The sequence below is a fragment of the Felis catus genome, chromosome B4, assembly GCF_018350175.1.
Source record: "Felis catus isolate Fca126 chromosome B4, F.catus_Fca126_mat1.0, whole genome shotgun sequence".
NCBI lineage: Eukaryota > Metazoa > Chordata > Mammalia > Carnivora > Felidae > Felis > Felis catus.
Genome location: NC_058374.1, coordinates 39,957,258 through 39,974,242, shown reverse-complemented (window position 1 = coordinate 39,974,242; position 16,985 = coordinate 39,957,258). Strand labels below are relative to the sequence as shown.

At 39.0% G+C, this 16,985-nt stretch overlaps 1 protein-coding gene across 5 annotated transcripts in view; it reads left to right on the top strand.

Moving 5' to 3' along the window:
- AKAP3 (A-kinase anchoring protein 3) overlaps window positions 1-16,985 on the top strand; it is a 47,183-nt gene that overhangs the window by 11,819 nt on the left and 18,379 nt on the right. For 4 of the 5 annotated variants that reach the window (XM_023256695.2, XM_023256696.2, XM_019834387.3 and 1 more), the window contains one exon: window positions 12,666-15,014. In XM_023256695.2, the coding sequence (XP_023112463.2) occupies window positions 12,666-15,014 (2,349 nt within the window). The remainder of the gene's footprint in view (window positions 1-12,665; window positions 15,015-16,985) is intronic. The other variant, XM_003988289.6, reaches the window with a different exon arrangement.

The window sequence follows — 16,985 nt, the reverse complement described above, 5'->3', positions numbered from 1 at the left end:
AATCTCAAAATAAGGTAACTTTTGATCACAAAACAAGGCTAATTTCACCAGATTTGGTCTGATTATTTACATAGGTATAGCAACCAGATAGGCCTTAAGTTTGCTTTACTGGAAGTTTTCATAAGGAATCTCAGGTTGGACTTTTAAAGGCCTCCATCATTTGATATCCTGAGACTAGGAAGTCGAGACTAACAAACTCTTCCTACCAGGTTTCACCTGTAGTTCCTAGAAGAACTCGCCTGTACACAGCTGGATTTCCGTGAAACCATTGTTCATAAAAATAGTTAAGTGATACTAATAAAAATGTTTAGGCCAAGTACTTTCAATTTTTTTCTATCTCTCTCTCTCTCTCTCTCTCTCTCTCTCACACACACACACACACACACACACACACACACACAAAATGTGGGGAGGGGTAGGTATATAATTGTGAACTGTTACACACAAGCTAAAGTGCAGACTAGTCGAACTCATGAACACACATAAGACAACTTTCACAGCCATTTACATCCCTCACATAACCAAGTGGCAGAAGTAGACACATTAACAGACCCAAAGATATAGCCTCTCTATCATAATAAAAAATAAGAAACAAAAGCATAGAAACTATTTTTAGCCATCAATGTTTCAGTATTCTATCTTAGAAATGAGCAAGGTAGGGGGGGATCGTCGGAAGATGGCGGCATAGGAGGACGCTGGGCTCACCGCACGTCCTGCTGATCACTTAGATTCCACCTTCACCTGCCTGAATAACCCAGAAACCCGCCAGAGGATTAGCAGAAAGGAGTCTCCAGAGCCAAGCGCAGACGAGAGGCCCACGGAAGAGGGTAGGAAGGGCGGCAAGGCAGTGCACGCTCCGGACTGGCGGGAGGGAGCCAGGGCAGAGGGGCAGCCTGCCGGCCAAGCAGAGCCCCCGAGTCTGGCTTGCAAAAGCAGAGGGGCCGGACGGAGTGTGTTCTGACAGCAAGCGGGACTTAGCATCTGGGAGGTCATAAGTTAACAGCTCTGCTCAGAAAGCGGGAAGGCTGGAGGACAAAGGGAGGGAGAGTTGCTGAGCCCCGGGACTGGACGACAGAGCTCAGTTTGGCAGGGAACAAAGGCGCTCAGTTTGGCGGGGAACAAAGGAGCTCGCCAGCGCCATCTCCCTTGCCCATCCCCCAGCCAAAATCCCAAAGGGGACCAGTTCCTGCCAGGGAACTTGCTCGCTCGGCGCAAACACCCAACGCTGTGCTTCTGTGGAGCCACCCCTCTGGCAGCGGGTCTGACTCCCTCCTGCTGCCACAGGGCCCCTCCTGAAGTGGATCACCTAAGGAGGAGCGAGCTAAGCCTGCCCCTCCTGCCCCCGTGCACCTTGCCTACCCACCCCAGCTAATACGCCAGATTCCCAGCACCACAAGCCTGGCAGTGTGCAAGTAGCCCAGATGGGCCATGCCACCCCACAGTGAATCCCGCGCCTAGGAGAGGGGAAGAGAAGGCACACACCAGTCTGACTGTGGCCCCATCGGTGGGCTGGGGGCAGACATCAGGTCTGACTGTGGCCCCACCCACCAACTCCAGTTATACACCACAGCACAGGGGAAGTGCCCTGCAGGTCCGCACCACTCCAGGGACTATCCAAAATGGCCAAATGGAAGAATTCCCCTCAAGAGAATCTCCAGGAAATAACAACAGCTAATGAACTGATCAAAAAGGATTTAAATAATATAACAGAAAGTGAATTTAGAATAATAGTCATAAAATTAATCACTGGGCTTGAAAACAGTATAGAGGACAGCAGAAAATCTCTTGCTACAGAGATCAAGGGACTAAGGAACAGTCAAGAAGAGCTGAAAAACGCTTTAAACGACATGCAAAATAAAATGGAAATGACCATGGCTCAGATTGAAGAGGCAAAGGAGAGAATAGGTGAACTAGAAGATAAAATTATGGAAAAAGAGGAAGCTGAGAAAAAGAGAGATAAAAAAAATCCAGGAGTATGAGGGGAAAATTAGAGAACTAAGTGATACACTAAAAAGAAATAATATACGCATAATTGGTATCCCAGAGGAGGAAGAGAGAAGGAAAGGTGCTGAAGGTGTACTTGAAGAAATAATAGCTGAGAACTTCCCTGAACTGGGGAAGGAAAAAGGCATTGAAATCCAAGAGGCACAGAGAACTCCCTTCAGACGTAACTTGAATCAATCTTCTGCACGACATATCATAGTGAAACTGGCAAAATACAAGGATAAAGAGAAAATTCTGAAAGCAGCAAGGGGTAAACGTGCCCTCACATATAAAGGGAGACCTATAAGACTCGTGACTGATCTCTCTTTTGAAACTTGGCAGGCCAGAAAGGCATGGCAGGAGATCTTCAATGTGATGAACAGGAAAAATATGCAGCTGAGAATCCTTTATCCAGCAAGTCTGTCATTTAGAATAGAAGGAGAGATAAAGGTCTCCCAAACAAACAAAAACTGAAGGAATTCGTCACCACTAAAACAGCCCTACAAGAGATCCTAAGGGGAATCCTGTGAGACAAAGTACCAGGACATCGCTACAAGCATAAAACATACAGACATCACAATGACTCTAAACCCGTATCTTTCTATAATAACACTGAATGTAAATGGACTAAATGCACCAACCAAAAGACATAGGGTATCAGAATGGATAAAAAAACAAGACCCATCTATTTGCTGTCTACAAGAGACTCATTTTAGACCTGAGGACACCTTTAGTTGAGAGTGAGGGGATGGAGAACTATTTATCATGCTACTGGAAGCCAAAAGAAAGCTGGAGTAGCCATACTTATATCAGACAAACTAGACTTTAAATTAAAGGCTGTAACAAGAGATGAAGAAGGGCATTATATAATAATTACAGGGTCTATCCATCAGGAAGAGCTAACAGTTATAAATGTCTATGTGCCGAATACGGGAGCCCCCAAATATATAAAATAATTACTCATAAACATAAACAACCTTATTGATAAGAATGTGGTAATTGCAGGGGACTTTAACACTCCACTTACAGAAATGGATAGATCATCTAGACACACGGTCAATAAAGAAACAAGGGCCCTGAATGAGACATTGGATCAGATGGACTTGACAGATATATTTAGAACTCTGCATCCCAAAACAACAGAATATACTTTCTTCTCGAGTGCACATGGAACATTCTCCAAAATAGATCATATACTGGGTCACAAAACAACCCTTCATAAGTATACAAGAATTGAAATTATACCATGCATACTTTCAGACCACAATGCTATGAAGCTTGAAATCAACCACAGGAAAAAGTCTGGAAAACCTCCAAAAGCATGGAGGTTAAAGAACACCCTACTAAAGAATGAGTGGGTCAACCAGGCAATTAGAGAAGAAATCAAAAACTATATGGAAACAAACGAAAATGAAAATACAACAATCCAAACGCTTTGGGATGCAGCAAAGGCAGTCCTGAGAGGAAAATACATTGCAATCCAGGCCTATCTCAAGAAACAAGAAAAATCCCAAATACAAAATCTAACAGCACACCTAAAGGAAATAGAAGCAGAACAGCAAAGGCAGCCTAAACCCAGCAGAAGAAGAGAAATAATAAAGATCAGAGCAGAAATAAACAATATAGAATCTAAAAAAACTGTAGAGCAGATCAACGAAACCAAGAGTTGGTTTTTTGAAAAAATAAACAAAATTGACAAACCTCTAGCCAGGCTTCTCAAAAAGAAAAGGGAGATGACCCAAATAGATAAAATCATGAATGAAAATGAAATTATTACAACCAATCCCTCAGAGATACAAACAATTATCAGGGAATACTATGAAAAATTATATGCCAACAAATTGGACAACCTGGAAGAAATGGACAAATTCCTAAACACCCACACTCTTCCAAAACTCAATCAGGAGGAAATAGAAAGCTTGAACAGACCCATAACCAGCGAAGAAATTGAATCAGTTATCAAAAATCTCCCAACAAATAAGAGTCCAGGACCAGATGGCTTCCCAGGGGAGTTCTACCAGACGTTTAAAGCAGAGATAATACCTATCCTTCTCAAGCTATTCCAAGAAATAGAAAGGGAAGGAAAACTTCCAGACTCATTCTATGAAGCCAGTATTACTTTGATTCCTAAACCAGACAGAGACCCAGTAAAAAAAGAGAACTACAGGCCAATATCCCTGATGAATATGGATGCAAAAATTCTCAATAAGATACTAGCAAATCGAATTCAACGGCATATAAGCATATAAAAAGAATTATTCACCATGATCAAGTGGGATTCATTCCTGGGATGCAGGGCTGGTTCAACATTCGCAAATTAATCAACGTGATACATCACATTAATAAAAGAAAAGAGAAGAACCATATGATCCTGTCAATTGATGCAGAAAAGGCCTTTGATAAAATTCAGCACCCTTTCTTAATAAAAACCCTTGAGAAAGTCGGGATAGAAGGAACATACTTAAACATCATAAAAGCCATTTATGAAAAGCCCACAGCTAACATCATCCTCAATGGGGAAAAACTGAGAGCTTTTTCCCTGAGATAAGGAACACGACAGGGATGCCCACTGTCATCGCTGTTGTTTAACATAGTGTTGGAAGTTCTAGCATCAGCAATCAGACAACAAAAGGAAATCAAAGGCATCAAAATTGGCAAAGATGAAGTCAAGCTTTCACTTTTTGCAGATGACATGATATTATACATGGAAAATCTGATAGACTCCACCAAAAGTCTGCTAGAACTGATACATGAATTCAGCAAAGTTGCAGGATGCAAAATCAATGTACAGAAATCAGTTGCATTCTTATACACTAACAATGAAGCAACAGAAAGACAAATAAAGAAACTGATCCCATTCACAATTGCACCAAGAAGCATAAAATACCTAGGAATAAATCTAACCAAAGATGTAAAAGATCTGTATGCTGAAAACTATAGAAAGCTTATGAAGGTAATTGAAGAAGATATAAAGAAATGGAAAGACATTCCCTGCTCATGGATTGGAAGAATAAATATTGTCAAAATGCCAATACTACCCAAAGCTATGTACACATTCAATGCAATCCCAATCAAAATTGCACCAGCATTCTTCTCAAAACTAGAACAAGCAATCCTAAAATTCACATGGAACCACAAAAGGCCCCGAATAGCCAAAGTAATTTTGAAGAAGAAGACCAAAGCAGGAGGCATCACAATCCCAGACTTTAGCCTCTACTACAAAGCTGTAATCATCAAGACAGCATGGTATTGGCACAAAAACAGACACATAGACCAATGGAATAGAATAGAAACCCCAGAACTAGACCCACAAACGTATGGCCAACTAATCTTTGACAAAGCAGGAAAGAACATCCAATGGAAAAAAGACAGTCTCTTTAACAAATAGTGCTGGGAAAACTGGACAGCAGCATGCAGAAGGTTGAAACTAGACCACTTTCTCACACCATTCACAAAAATAAACTCAAAATGGATAAAAGACCTGAATGTGAGACAGGAAACCATCAAAACCCTAGAGGAGAAAGCAGGAAAAGACCTCTCTGACCTCAGCTGTAGCAATCTCTTACTCGACACATCCCCAAAGGCAAGGGAATTAAAAGCAAAAATGAATTACTGGGACCTTATGAAGATAAAAAGCTTCTGCACAGCAAAGGAAACAATCAACAAAACTAAAAGGCAACCAACAGAATGGGAAAAGATATTTGCAAATGACATATCAGACAAAGGACTAGTCTCCAAAATCTATAAAGAGCTCACCAAACTCCACACCCAAAAAACAAATAACCCAGTGAAGAAATGGGCAGAAAACATGAATAGACACTTCTCTAGAGAAGACATCCGGATGGCCAACAGGCACATGAAAAGATGCTCAACGTCACTCCTCATCAGGGAAATACAAATCAAAACCACACTCAGATATCACCTCACACCAGTCAGAGTGGCCAAAATGAACAAATCAGGAGACTATAGATGCTGGAGGATGTGGAGAAACGGAAACCCTTTTGCACTGTTGGTGGGAATGCAAATTGGTGCAGCCACTCTGGAAAACAGTGTGGAGGTTCCTCATAAAATTAAAAATAGACCTACCCTATGACCCAGCAATAGCACTGCTAGGAATTTACCCAAGGGACACAGGAGTACTGATGCATAGGGGCACTTGTACCGCAATGTTTATAGCAGCACTCTCAACAATAGCCAAATTATGGAAAGAGCCTAAATGTCCATCAACTGATGAATGGATAAAGAAATTGTGGTTTATATACACAATGGAGTACTACAGGGCAATGAGAAAGAACGAAATCTGGCCCTTTGTAGCAACGTGGATGGAACTGGAGAGTGTGATGCTAAGTGAAATAAGCCATACAGAGAAAGACAGATACCATATGTTTTCACTCTTATGTGAATCCTGAGAAACTTAACAGAAACCCATGGGGGAGGGGAAGGAAAAAAAAAAAAGAGGTTAGAGTGGGAGAGAGCCAAAGTATAAGAGACTCTTAAAAACTGAGAACAAACTGAGGGTTGATGGGGGGTGGGAGGGAGGGGAAGGTGGGTGATGGGTATTGAGGAGGGCACCTTTTGGGATGAGCACTGGGTGTTGTATGGAAACCAATTTGACAATAAATTTCATATATTGAAAAAAATAAAAAAAGAAAGAAATGAGCAAGGTATCCAATTAATATCCATGAACTAACTCAATTTAATACCAATGTTTTAAGTTACATTAAAGATGCTGGAAATTTACAATCAAGCCAACAGTACCATAAAATATAATAACTGTTGTAATAAAGTTTGTCAGAATAATCATTCAATTTGATTAAACACAAATTTATATTTTTCATTATCTTAAACATTAAGTAGAAGTAATATAGCTTATTGGATTTTTATAACCTGTATAAGTTTATGAAGAACATATCAAAGTAAAATAAAAATGCATACTTCCATTATACTTAATACTGAGAAACCATAAAAGACATAGGTGTTTTTATGAATTCAAAATTATTTAATTCAATTTGTTTGTCAAAGATTATCCTAACTTATGTGAACTTAAGCTCCTAAAATCTTAACCTGATTAAGATTCCTTTATAAGAATACTTTTTCCAATCAGAATAGAGATCCTTTAATTTAAGACTTTATAATCTAATATAGCATTGTGTTGAGTATGAAGATACTACTGCTTACACTTAATGCTCTTTTGAATGACAAATACTGATAGCTTATAGCCTCAATTCTAAACTTGCAGCCATTAGATTCAAATGCCCAGTTTTCAACAAAAATCACAAGGCATACAAAGATACAGAGTAGTGTGGCTCGCTCAAAGGAAAAAAAGTAGGTCAACAGAAACTGTGTCTGAAAAAGACCTGATGGCAGGTCCACTGGACAAAGACTATAAAACAGCTGTCTAAAAGATGCCCAAAGAACTAAAAGAAACATGTGGAGAAAACTGAGAAAACAATGTGTGAACAAAATGCAAATATCAAAAAGAGATAGAAAACCTAGAGATAACCTAAAAGAAATTCTGGAGATGAGAAGTATAATAACTGAATTGAAAATTTCACTAAAGGGTTTCAAAGGCAGGTTTGAGCAGGCAGAAGAAGGAATCAGAAAACTTGAAAACAGGATAGTGGAAATTATCAACTTTAAGGAACAGAAAGAAAAAAGATTGAAGAAAAGTGAACAGAGTCAAGGAACCTGTGGTACACCATCAAATAAACAGTACATTGTGGGAGTCCCAGTAGGAGAAGAGAAAGAGAAAGGGCAGAGAGGATATTTGAGGAAATAATGGCTTAAAGCTTTGCAAATATGAAGAAAGGCATGAATATAAACATCCAAAAAGTTCAGTAAACTCCAAGAAAAATGAACTCAAAGCGACCCATGCTGAGACACATTACAATCAAACTTTCAAAAGACAAAGACAAAAGGAATATCAGTAGAAGTGATGTTTGACATTTCCAGGCCTGGACCACAAAAGTCTCCCATTCAGTTCTCTGTGATCTTGGTATTTCCCCATAAACCTGAAGAATAGATTTTGAGGAAACCACGCAAAAGCAGAGCCTAGGTCCCTGATTCACTGCAAAGAAAGCTTCTCATTGAATGTCCTCTGTAAGCAAAGTGATTGAGAAATAAACCTCTACTTTCTTCTACCACTGACACTTCAGGGGCTATTTGATTTAAACCTAGCATTATCCCAAATACTATACTTTGCATATGTCATTTTGTTGCCATGCCCACCCTGTTATATCTGACTACCAAAATGTTTAAAGGTCCATCTCAAATGCCACTACTTTTTCTAGTCACCCACCCCAAATTATCTGCCCCTTGTGTAACATTAAGCATCTCTCTTTTTATTCTTTTATAACACTGATCATATAGTATTTAGTAATATTTGTGTTCATATTTTGTCTCTACAGTGGACTTTATGCTTCCAGAAGGCAAGATCATATTTGTTTCATCTTTACATGTCCCACAGTTTCTAGTAGAGTGTGTTGTACACAAACACTGTATACATATTGAATTATGCAGATAGTTTGTATTACACATCACCTCCCCTAAATCCCTAAATCATCTCTGCAGTAGAGGGCCATTCAAGAAATGCTATCTCTCTCTGACTCCACCACCTTTTCTCTGTCCCTTTCTTGGACATGCCTATAGGCAGCACTCTTTCTTAAAACTTCTTCTTAAAGCTAAATTATGTCCATATAGAATTTCCCACTTTTTACTGATCTTTGGTTCAGAAAAACAATTTTTGTAAGTTTATTTGAGAGAGAGCACGAGTGGGTGAGGGGCTGAGAGAGAGAGAGAGAGAGAGAGAGAGAGAGAGAATCCCAAGCAGGCTCTGCACTGTCAGCACAGAGCCTGACGTGGGGCTTGAACTAACAAACTATAAGATCATGACCTGAGCTGAAATCAAGAGTCAGACACTTAACCAGCTGAGTGACCCAGGCACCCCAGAAAAAAAATGTTAAAAAAAATTCATCACAAAAGCTCAGCAATTAGCTGAACTCCTACCTGGTCTGATAGGAATGGATCTCCCATAGCTCCTACCTGGTCTAATAGGAATGAATCACAGTACACATCCCTAGCCATACTGTCTTCCAGTAATTCTCTTTTCATCCAGGGCAGTACTTCCCATATATACAGGAAGCCAAGTTTTGGGTTTTTTTTTTTCAATTTTTTTAACGTTTATTATTGAGAGACAGAAACAGAGCATGAGCAGGGGAGGGGCAGAGAGAGGAGGAGACACAGAATCTGAAGCAGGCTCCAGGCTCTGAGCTGTCAGCACAGAGCTGGACATGGGGCTCTAATTCACAAACCGTGAGATCATGACCTGAACTGAAGTCAGACGCCTAACCGAGTGAGCCACCCAGGCACCCCAGGAAGTCAAGTTTTATTCCCTAGTACTCCCATAGATGGCTAGCTATGTTTCACTGTATTATCAAGCTTATTGACTTCTCTTAATCTTCTCTTCTCTCTTCTGAAATCTAATCTCAACATGAAATGTTGGAGTAGTATTAATCATATCCACCACCATAAGATTACACAGTTTCGTGCATATTATGTCATTTAATACTAATTGTAACCACATGAGGAAATTATTAAAGTTAATAATTTTCATATGATCCAGCAATTCCTTTGTATATCTGAAGGAAACAAAATCACTATTTTTAAGAGATAGCTGCACCCCTGTGTTTATTGCAGCATTAGTTACAATAACCAATACATGAAAGCAACCTAAGTGTCCATCCATGGATGACTCAATAAAGAAAATACACAACAGAATATTATCCAGCCATAAAAAGAAGGGAGTCTTGCCATTTGCAATAACATGGATGGACCTAGAGGGTATTAAGCTAAGTGAAATAAGTCAGACAGAGAAAGACAAATACCATATGATCTCACTTATATGTAGAATCTTAAAAAAAAAAAAAAGGGACTCATAGATGCAGAGAACAGGTGGGTGGCTGCCAGAGGTGGGTGGTGTGAGAGTGAGCAAAATGGGTGAAGAGGGTCAAAATGTATAAACTTCCAACTATAAAATAAATAAATCCTGGGGATTTAATGTATAGCATGGTGACCATAGTTAATAATACTATGTTGTATATCTGAAAGTTGCAAAGAGAGTAGATCTTAAAAGTTCTCGTCACAAGAAAAATATTTTGAACTATGCATGGTGATGGATGTTAATTAGACTTATAGTGGTGATCATTTTGCAATAATGCAAATATTGGATCATTATAATTTGAATCTGAAACTAATATAATGTTATATGTCAATTAAATCTCAATAAAAAATAATGAACTTTCGACCATGCATCAAAAGTAAACACAGAAACACAAAAATCACATGTGCATAAATCAAAGAGCTCTTCTCCTAAGTGGGCACAAAATTCTTAATTACTTTGAGCTTGAGAGGAGCAAAAAAATACGTTGTCTCTTGCCCAATAGAAAATAAATCTCTATAACAATTATTCCATTAAAGAATCACAAAATGGTTAAGCAATAAAACCAAGTTCTTGATCATTGCTGCCACCAATGGTTATTGGCCATAAAAGAACCAAAATGAAAACCAAAAGCAAAATCAGTACATAGGAAAATTAAAACTAGAAAAAAGAAAATGTCTGCAAAGTTCTATTGCCACCTTGAATTCATCTCTGGGGTCAAAGAAAAAATGTACCTGGTACACTTCCCTCAATATTCTCTCAAGATGAATCTTTTGGACATATTGGCAAAGACTTCCAAAACTATTAAAATATCATTTTCAGAGAAGGGTGAATTAATAAGCTTCATATATGTATAGAAATAAACTCACATTAAAGGTTTTCTTTAATCATTAACAAGGAACTGGTGAGGTTCAAAGGAAAATCAAAGAAAAGAACCACATATATGGATCAGGGATATTGAAGTGAAGGTGCAAATGTAAGCAAAACTGACCTTTTCCACAGTGGGGGAGGAAGTCAGTGGAACCTTCTCTGAGAATTAACATGTGTAAATAAGGATACTATTGAATTGCTATCACTTATCTACAGAGTTGTAAAATAGAGGATCAGAAGATGTGGAAGACTATGCTATAAGATTATGCATAGTTTTCCACTGAAGTACAAAATTCCCCTGAAACAGCTATTATTCAAATTAGGAGAACCATCTAGGAGGACTTTACACCAACTGCCATGGCCCATGGATCCCTTAAACCAGCCCCATAGCAGACTGATACAACTGCTTTTCTCTTCTTTCCAAGTCATTAAAACACAGCCGTGTACTGTAGGTGTGGAGAGCCAATTCTGGAGTCAGAACTGTATTTGGATACTAAACTCCATCATATGGTAGCTCTGAGATACTAGCCAATTTATGTATCTTCTCTAAGCTACAATTTTGTCACCTACGAAACTAGAATAGTAATACATCCAGTGTAGAGCATATATGTAGATTAAGTGAAATAATGTGTGTAAAGCACCTAGTCCAGTGCCCGGAAAACACAAGTATTTAAGAAATAGTATCTAGCAACTATATGACACTTGGTAATTAAAATGACAAATCATTATTTTTTTTGATGGTTATAAATTATATCATTTAATCCTCATAATAATACTATGAAGAGTTTGCTGTTATTCCCATTTGACAGATAAGAAACTGGAAACTCAGATAATAAAGTATCCAACTTAAGAAACTTTAATAGAGTTAGTTAAAAACACAACAAAACAAATAACACAAAGGTATGTCAAAAAAGGAAAATGTTTAGATCACTCATATTTCTATCTTTCTGTGGTTACTACTGTGAACCAAATCATTCTTTAAAGATGGGTGATATTTGTAGTCATTCCTAGACAGACATTACTCTATTACACTGCTCCTTTACATTTGATAGTAAATAGGACACTTTCACATATTATTTTAGCCTGTGTCCAAGTGAAAATTATAGATTATAATATGTAAACATATACTATATGTACATGTGCTTATCACAGCTAGTGTGCATTAAAGAATCTGTATTCATTCAAAACCGATAAATTAACCACAGATATTAATTCCTCTATTATAAATTAGATTGTTCACTTAAGTGATATCAAATAGTTCACTGGAAGCCATTTAACATATCAAAATTGTGCTTGTGTACCTGGCAGAGTGATCAATTATGTACAATTGTCCTTGAATTCTCTAATTTTCTGAAGACTATAGTTGTGGTAAGAGACCTAAATAAAAACAGATGAACCATAGGAAATAGCAAGTAATATAAATATAATAAAAACTGGATTCAGTTCCAATGCTAACTCTGTTGTGTAGCTGTTGACTTTTCAGATCTTAAGGATGTATGTTGTTAAAAGCAATATCATGTAGTGGCTGACAGTAGGGACTCAAGAGTCAGACTGCCTAGGTTGGAATTCCTGCTCCATCAGTGATTAGCTGTATAACCTCAGATAAGTAACTAACTGAATCTCTCAGTTCTTCAATTCCCTCCTCTGTAAAATGCAGATAATAAGAGAGCTAACATTTAAGTTCACTGCAAAATAATGTTAAATGAGATAATAGTATTAAAATACTTATAACAGTGCCTGATACATACTAAGTACTCCATAAATGTTGGTTACTTTTATTGTGATGATGCAGCAGTTAAGGCTTGAGAGAGGTGACCATTTTTGTAACTAATATTTGAGGTTGTTCTGAATGTCCCATATCTTTACTCTGTTATAGTCGGATGAATCCTTGTCTATTTTTAAGGAAGCCTCAACTGATCCTATCAGAGTGCTCAGCTGGCTCCGCAGAGACCTGGAAAAAAGTACAGCAGGGTTCCAAGATGTTAGGTTCAAGCCTGGAGAATCCTCACTTGGCGGGGAAATGAGCAACCCAGGAGGAGACCCCCGCAGTGGTTTTTCTGTGGACTATTACAATACCACAACCAAGGGCAGTCCAGGAAGATTGCATTTTGAGATGATGCACAGAGAAAACCCTGTCCAGGGCCCCAGTGTCCCACTTGGTAATGGGAGTTCAGTAGATGAAGTTTCCTTCTATGCTAATCGCCTCACAAATCTAGTCATAGCCATGGCCCGCAAGGAGATCAATGAGAGGATAGATGGCTCTGAAAACAAATGTGTCCACCAGTCATTGTACATAGGAGATGAGCCCATACCCAACAAAAGCTTGAGTAAGGTGGCATCAGATCTGGTGAGCAAGACAGTCTCTGCATGTTCCAAGAATGCTACCTCAGATAAGACTCCTGGCTCTGGTGACAGAACCTCAGGATTATTACGGAGTCCCCCACATTTGAAATATAAGACCACTCTGAAGATGAAGGAGAGCACCAAAGAAAGCAAAGGTCCAGATGACAAGCCTGCTTCTAAGAAGTCTTTCTTCTATAAGGAGGTGTTTGAATCTCGTAACGCAGGTGATGCCAAAGAGGGTGGAAGGTTATCTGGGGAGAGAAAGATGGTCAGAGGGCAAGAAAGGCCTGATGACTTTACAGCTTCTGTTAGTCAAGGGATAATGACCTATGCTAACAGTGTGGTATCTGATATGATGGTTTCCATTATGAAGACACTGAAGATCCAAGTGAAGGACACAACTATTGCCACCATCCTGCTAAAAAAGGTACTGCTCAAGCATGCAAAAGAGGTCGTCTCAGATCTCATTGACTCCTTCATGAAGAACCTCCACAGTGTCACAGGGACCCTCATGACTGATTCAGATTTTGTCTCAGCTGTGAAAAGAAGTTTATTCTCTCACGGAAGCCAGAAGGCCACAGATATCATGGATGCCATGCTGGGTAAGCTATACACCGTGATGTTTGCAAAGAAACCTTCAGAAATTATCAGGAAAACCAAAGACAAGTCTGAGAGTTACTCCCTTGTCTCCATGAAAGGAATGGGTGACCCTAAAAAACAAAATGTAAACTTTGCATCAATGAAATCTGAAGGTAAATTGAGGGAAAAAATGTACTCTCCCGCATCCAAACCAGAAAAGAAGACTTGTGCCGAAACTCTGGGTGAACACATTATTAAAGAGGGATTGAGCTTTTGGCATAAAAATCAGCAAAAAGAAGGAAAATCTCCGGGTTTCCAACAGGTGACATTTGCAGCTCCCAACAAACAGTATAAGCCTGTACCAGACATTCCCCTGGGATATCCTCTGGATACTTGCAACCTCAGCCCCCCTATGCAATGCCGAGAGAAACCTGAGAATTTTATGTGTGATTCAGACTCCTTGGCCAAAGACCTGATCGTATCAGCCTTACTTCTGATTCAGTACCACCTGGCACAGGGAGGAAGCATGGATGCACAGAGCTTCCTTGAAGCTGCTGGCAGCACCAACCTGCCTGCCAACAAGTCCCCTGAAGTTCCTGATGAGTCCAGCCTTAAGTCTCCTCATATGGGAGGTGACCAAGATGAAGCAGAAAAGAAGGATCTAAAGAGTGTTTTCTTTAACTTTATCCGGAATTTACTTGGTGAGACCATTTTCAAGAGTGACCGTAGCTCTGAACCCAAGGTACCAGAACAGCCAGTTAAGGAAGAATATAACTACCAGTGTGAAAGACCTGTAACCCCTTCTTCCATCAAATTAAGTGAAGGTGATGAGGCTGGTGGTACCTTTGCTGGGCTGACCAAGATGGTTGTTAACCAGCTAGATGGCCACATGAATGGGCAGATGGTAGAATATCTGATGGATTCAGTGATGAAGTTATGTCTCATTATTGCCAAGTCCTGTGACTCTCCCTTGGCAGAGCTGGGAGATGATAAGTCTGGGGATGCAAGCAGGCCAACTTCAGCCTTCCCAGATAATTTATATGAGTGTTTACCAGTCAAGGGCACAGGGACAGCAGAGGCTGTCCTGCAGAATGCCTATCAAGCTATCCATAATGAATTGAGAGGTATATCAGGACAGCCCCCTGAAGGGTATGCAGCACCCAAAGTGATTGTCAGCAATCATAACCTAACTGACACAGTTCAGAACAAGCAACTCCAAGCCGTACTTCAGTGGGTAGCCGCCTCTGAACTCAATGTCCCTATTTTGTACTTTGCTGGTGATGATGAAGGAATCCAGGAGAAGGTAAGGAAGTAGAGTCAGAGGAATTTGGAGAGATCTATTATGGGTTAACTAGGGGTTTAAGTTCTGTTTTCTTTCTGAATGGGAAGATAGCCACAAGAAGGGTAGAATGGGGACAGCAAGAATTTGAAGATGCCTCTTGGAAGAAATAATGGATAAAGTAAAATTAGATTTTGCCCAATAGGAAGCATATCAAATGGGGAAAAGAGGGATAGATCTTATATAATCACATATATAAGTGGGATAAGTTTTATATTCATCACATATTATGTATGTGTGTGTGTGTGTGTGTATATATATATATATATATATATATATATATATATATATATATATATATACTTTTTCTGCATGTATTGTTGGGAATGCACAGATAAAAAACCTCTAAGAGGTTTAGCAAGAGTCAGATAAAGGTCTGGGCCTGGGCCTCAGGCTGAAGTTTGGATAAGACAGCATATTTTCCAAAGTATGAGAAGGAGCTGCTTGGAGGCATCCCGGGGATGTGTTGAGGGAGTTGGGAGTGGGGTAAAGATTCCAGGCTCATACCCTTTCAAACCTGTGATTATTCTCTCAGCTGATTGTCTAGGAAGTATTGAGGATTTGAAGGGATTCAATAAATAACATCCCTCTTCCCCATACTCTAAGTTCAATTGAGAAGTAAGAGTAAAGAATAAGGCAGATGGGAAACCCAAGTTTTCACTGTTGTTACTGGTAAAGGTAAGAGTGCCTTGTGCCTTCGAACTCCTTGCTTCTCCACGTATAGGCCTTGGAACTGCTTACTGAAGAAATGTGTGTGTGTGTGTGTGTGTGTGTGTGTGTGTGTGTGTGTGTGTGTGTGGTAGAACTGGTATATAACAAACACTACAGGAAGACCTCAAAGACATTGTGGGTTCTGTTCCACACCACTGCAATAAAGTCAAATTTTTTTGGTTTCCCAGTGCATATAAAAGTTATGTTTGCATTATAGTGTAGTCTATTAAGTGTGCACTAGCATTATTTCTTTAAAAAGTACATACTTTAAAAAATGCTTTATTGCTAAAAATGTTAACCATTTTTGAGCTCTTAGCAAGTATAATCACTCGTCAAGATCGCTACAACAAATATAATAATAATGAAAAAGTTTGAAATATTGCGAAATCACCAAAATATAACACAGAGACAGAGTGAACAAATTCTGTTGGAAAAATGGCACCAATAGATTTGCTTAATGCAGGGTTGTCACAAATTTCACTTTGTTAAAAAACACAATATCTGCAAAACACAATAAAGCAAAGTATAATAAAACAAGTATACCTGCATATCTGTTTCAGGTATACAACATTATAATTCAATATCTGGATATACTATAAAGTGATTTTCACCGTAAGTCTAGTTACCATCCATCACCACATGATTCAACTCTTTCACCCATTTCACTCACTCCTAACCCAGTTTCCCTCTGATAACTACCAGTCTGTTTTCTATCTCTATGAGTTTGTTTTTGTTTTGTTTTTTTAGATTCAAGATATAAATCTGGAAATCATATAGTATTTGTCTTTCTCTGACTTATTCCACTTAGCACCTCAAGTTACACCCTCAAGTTCCACCCTCAAGTTGTCACAACTGGCAAGATTTCCTCCTTTTTTATGGCTGAGTACTGTTACATCACACACACACACACACACACACACACACACCATACCTTCTTTATCCATTTACCCATTGAAGGACACTTGGGTTGTTTCCATATCTTGACTACTGTAAAAAATGCTGCAATGAACATACAGGTGCATATAGCTTTTCAAATTTGTGTTTTTGTATTCTTTAGATAAATACTCAGATGTGGAATTGCTGGGTTATAGGGTAGTTCTATTTTTCATTTTTTGAAGAATTTCCATACCACTTGCCACAGTGCCTATACCAATTTACATTTCCACCAACAGTGTGTGAGGATTTCCTTTTCTCCACATCTTCTCCAATTCTTGTTATTTCTTG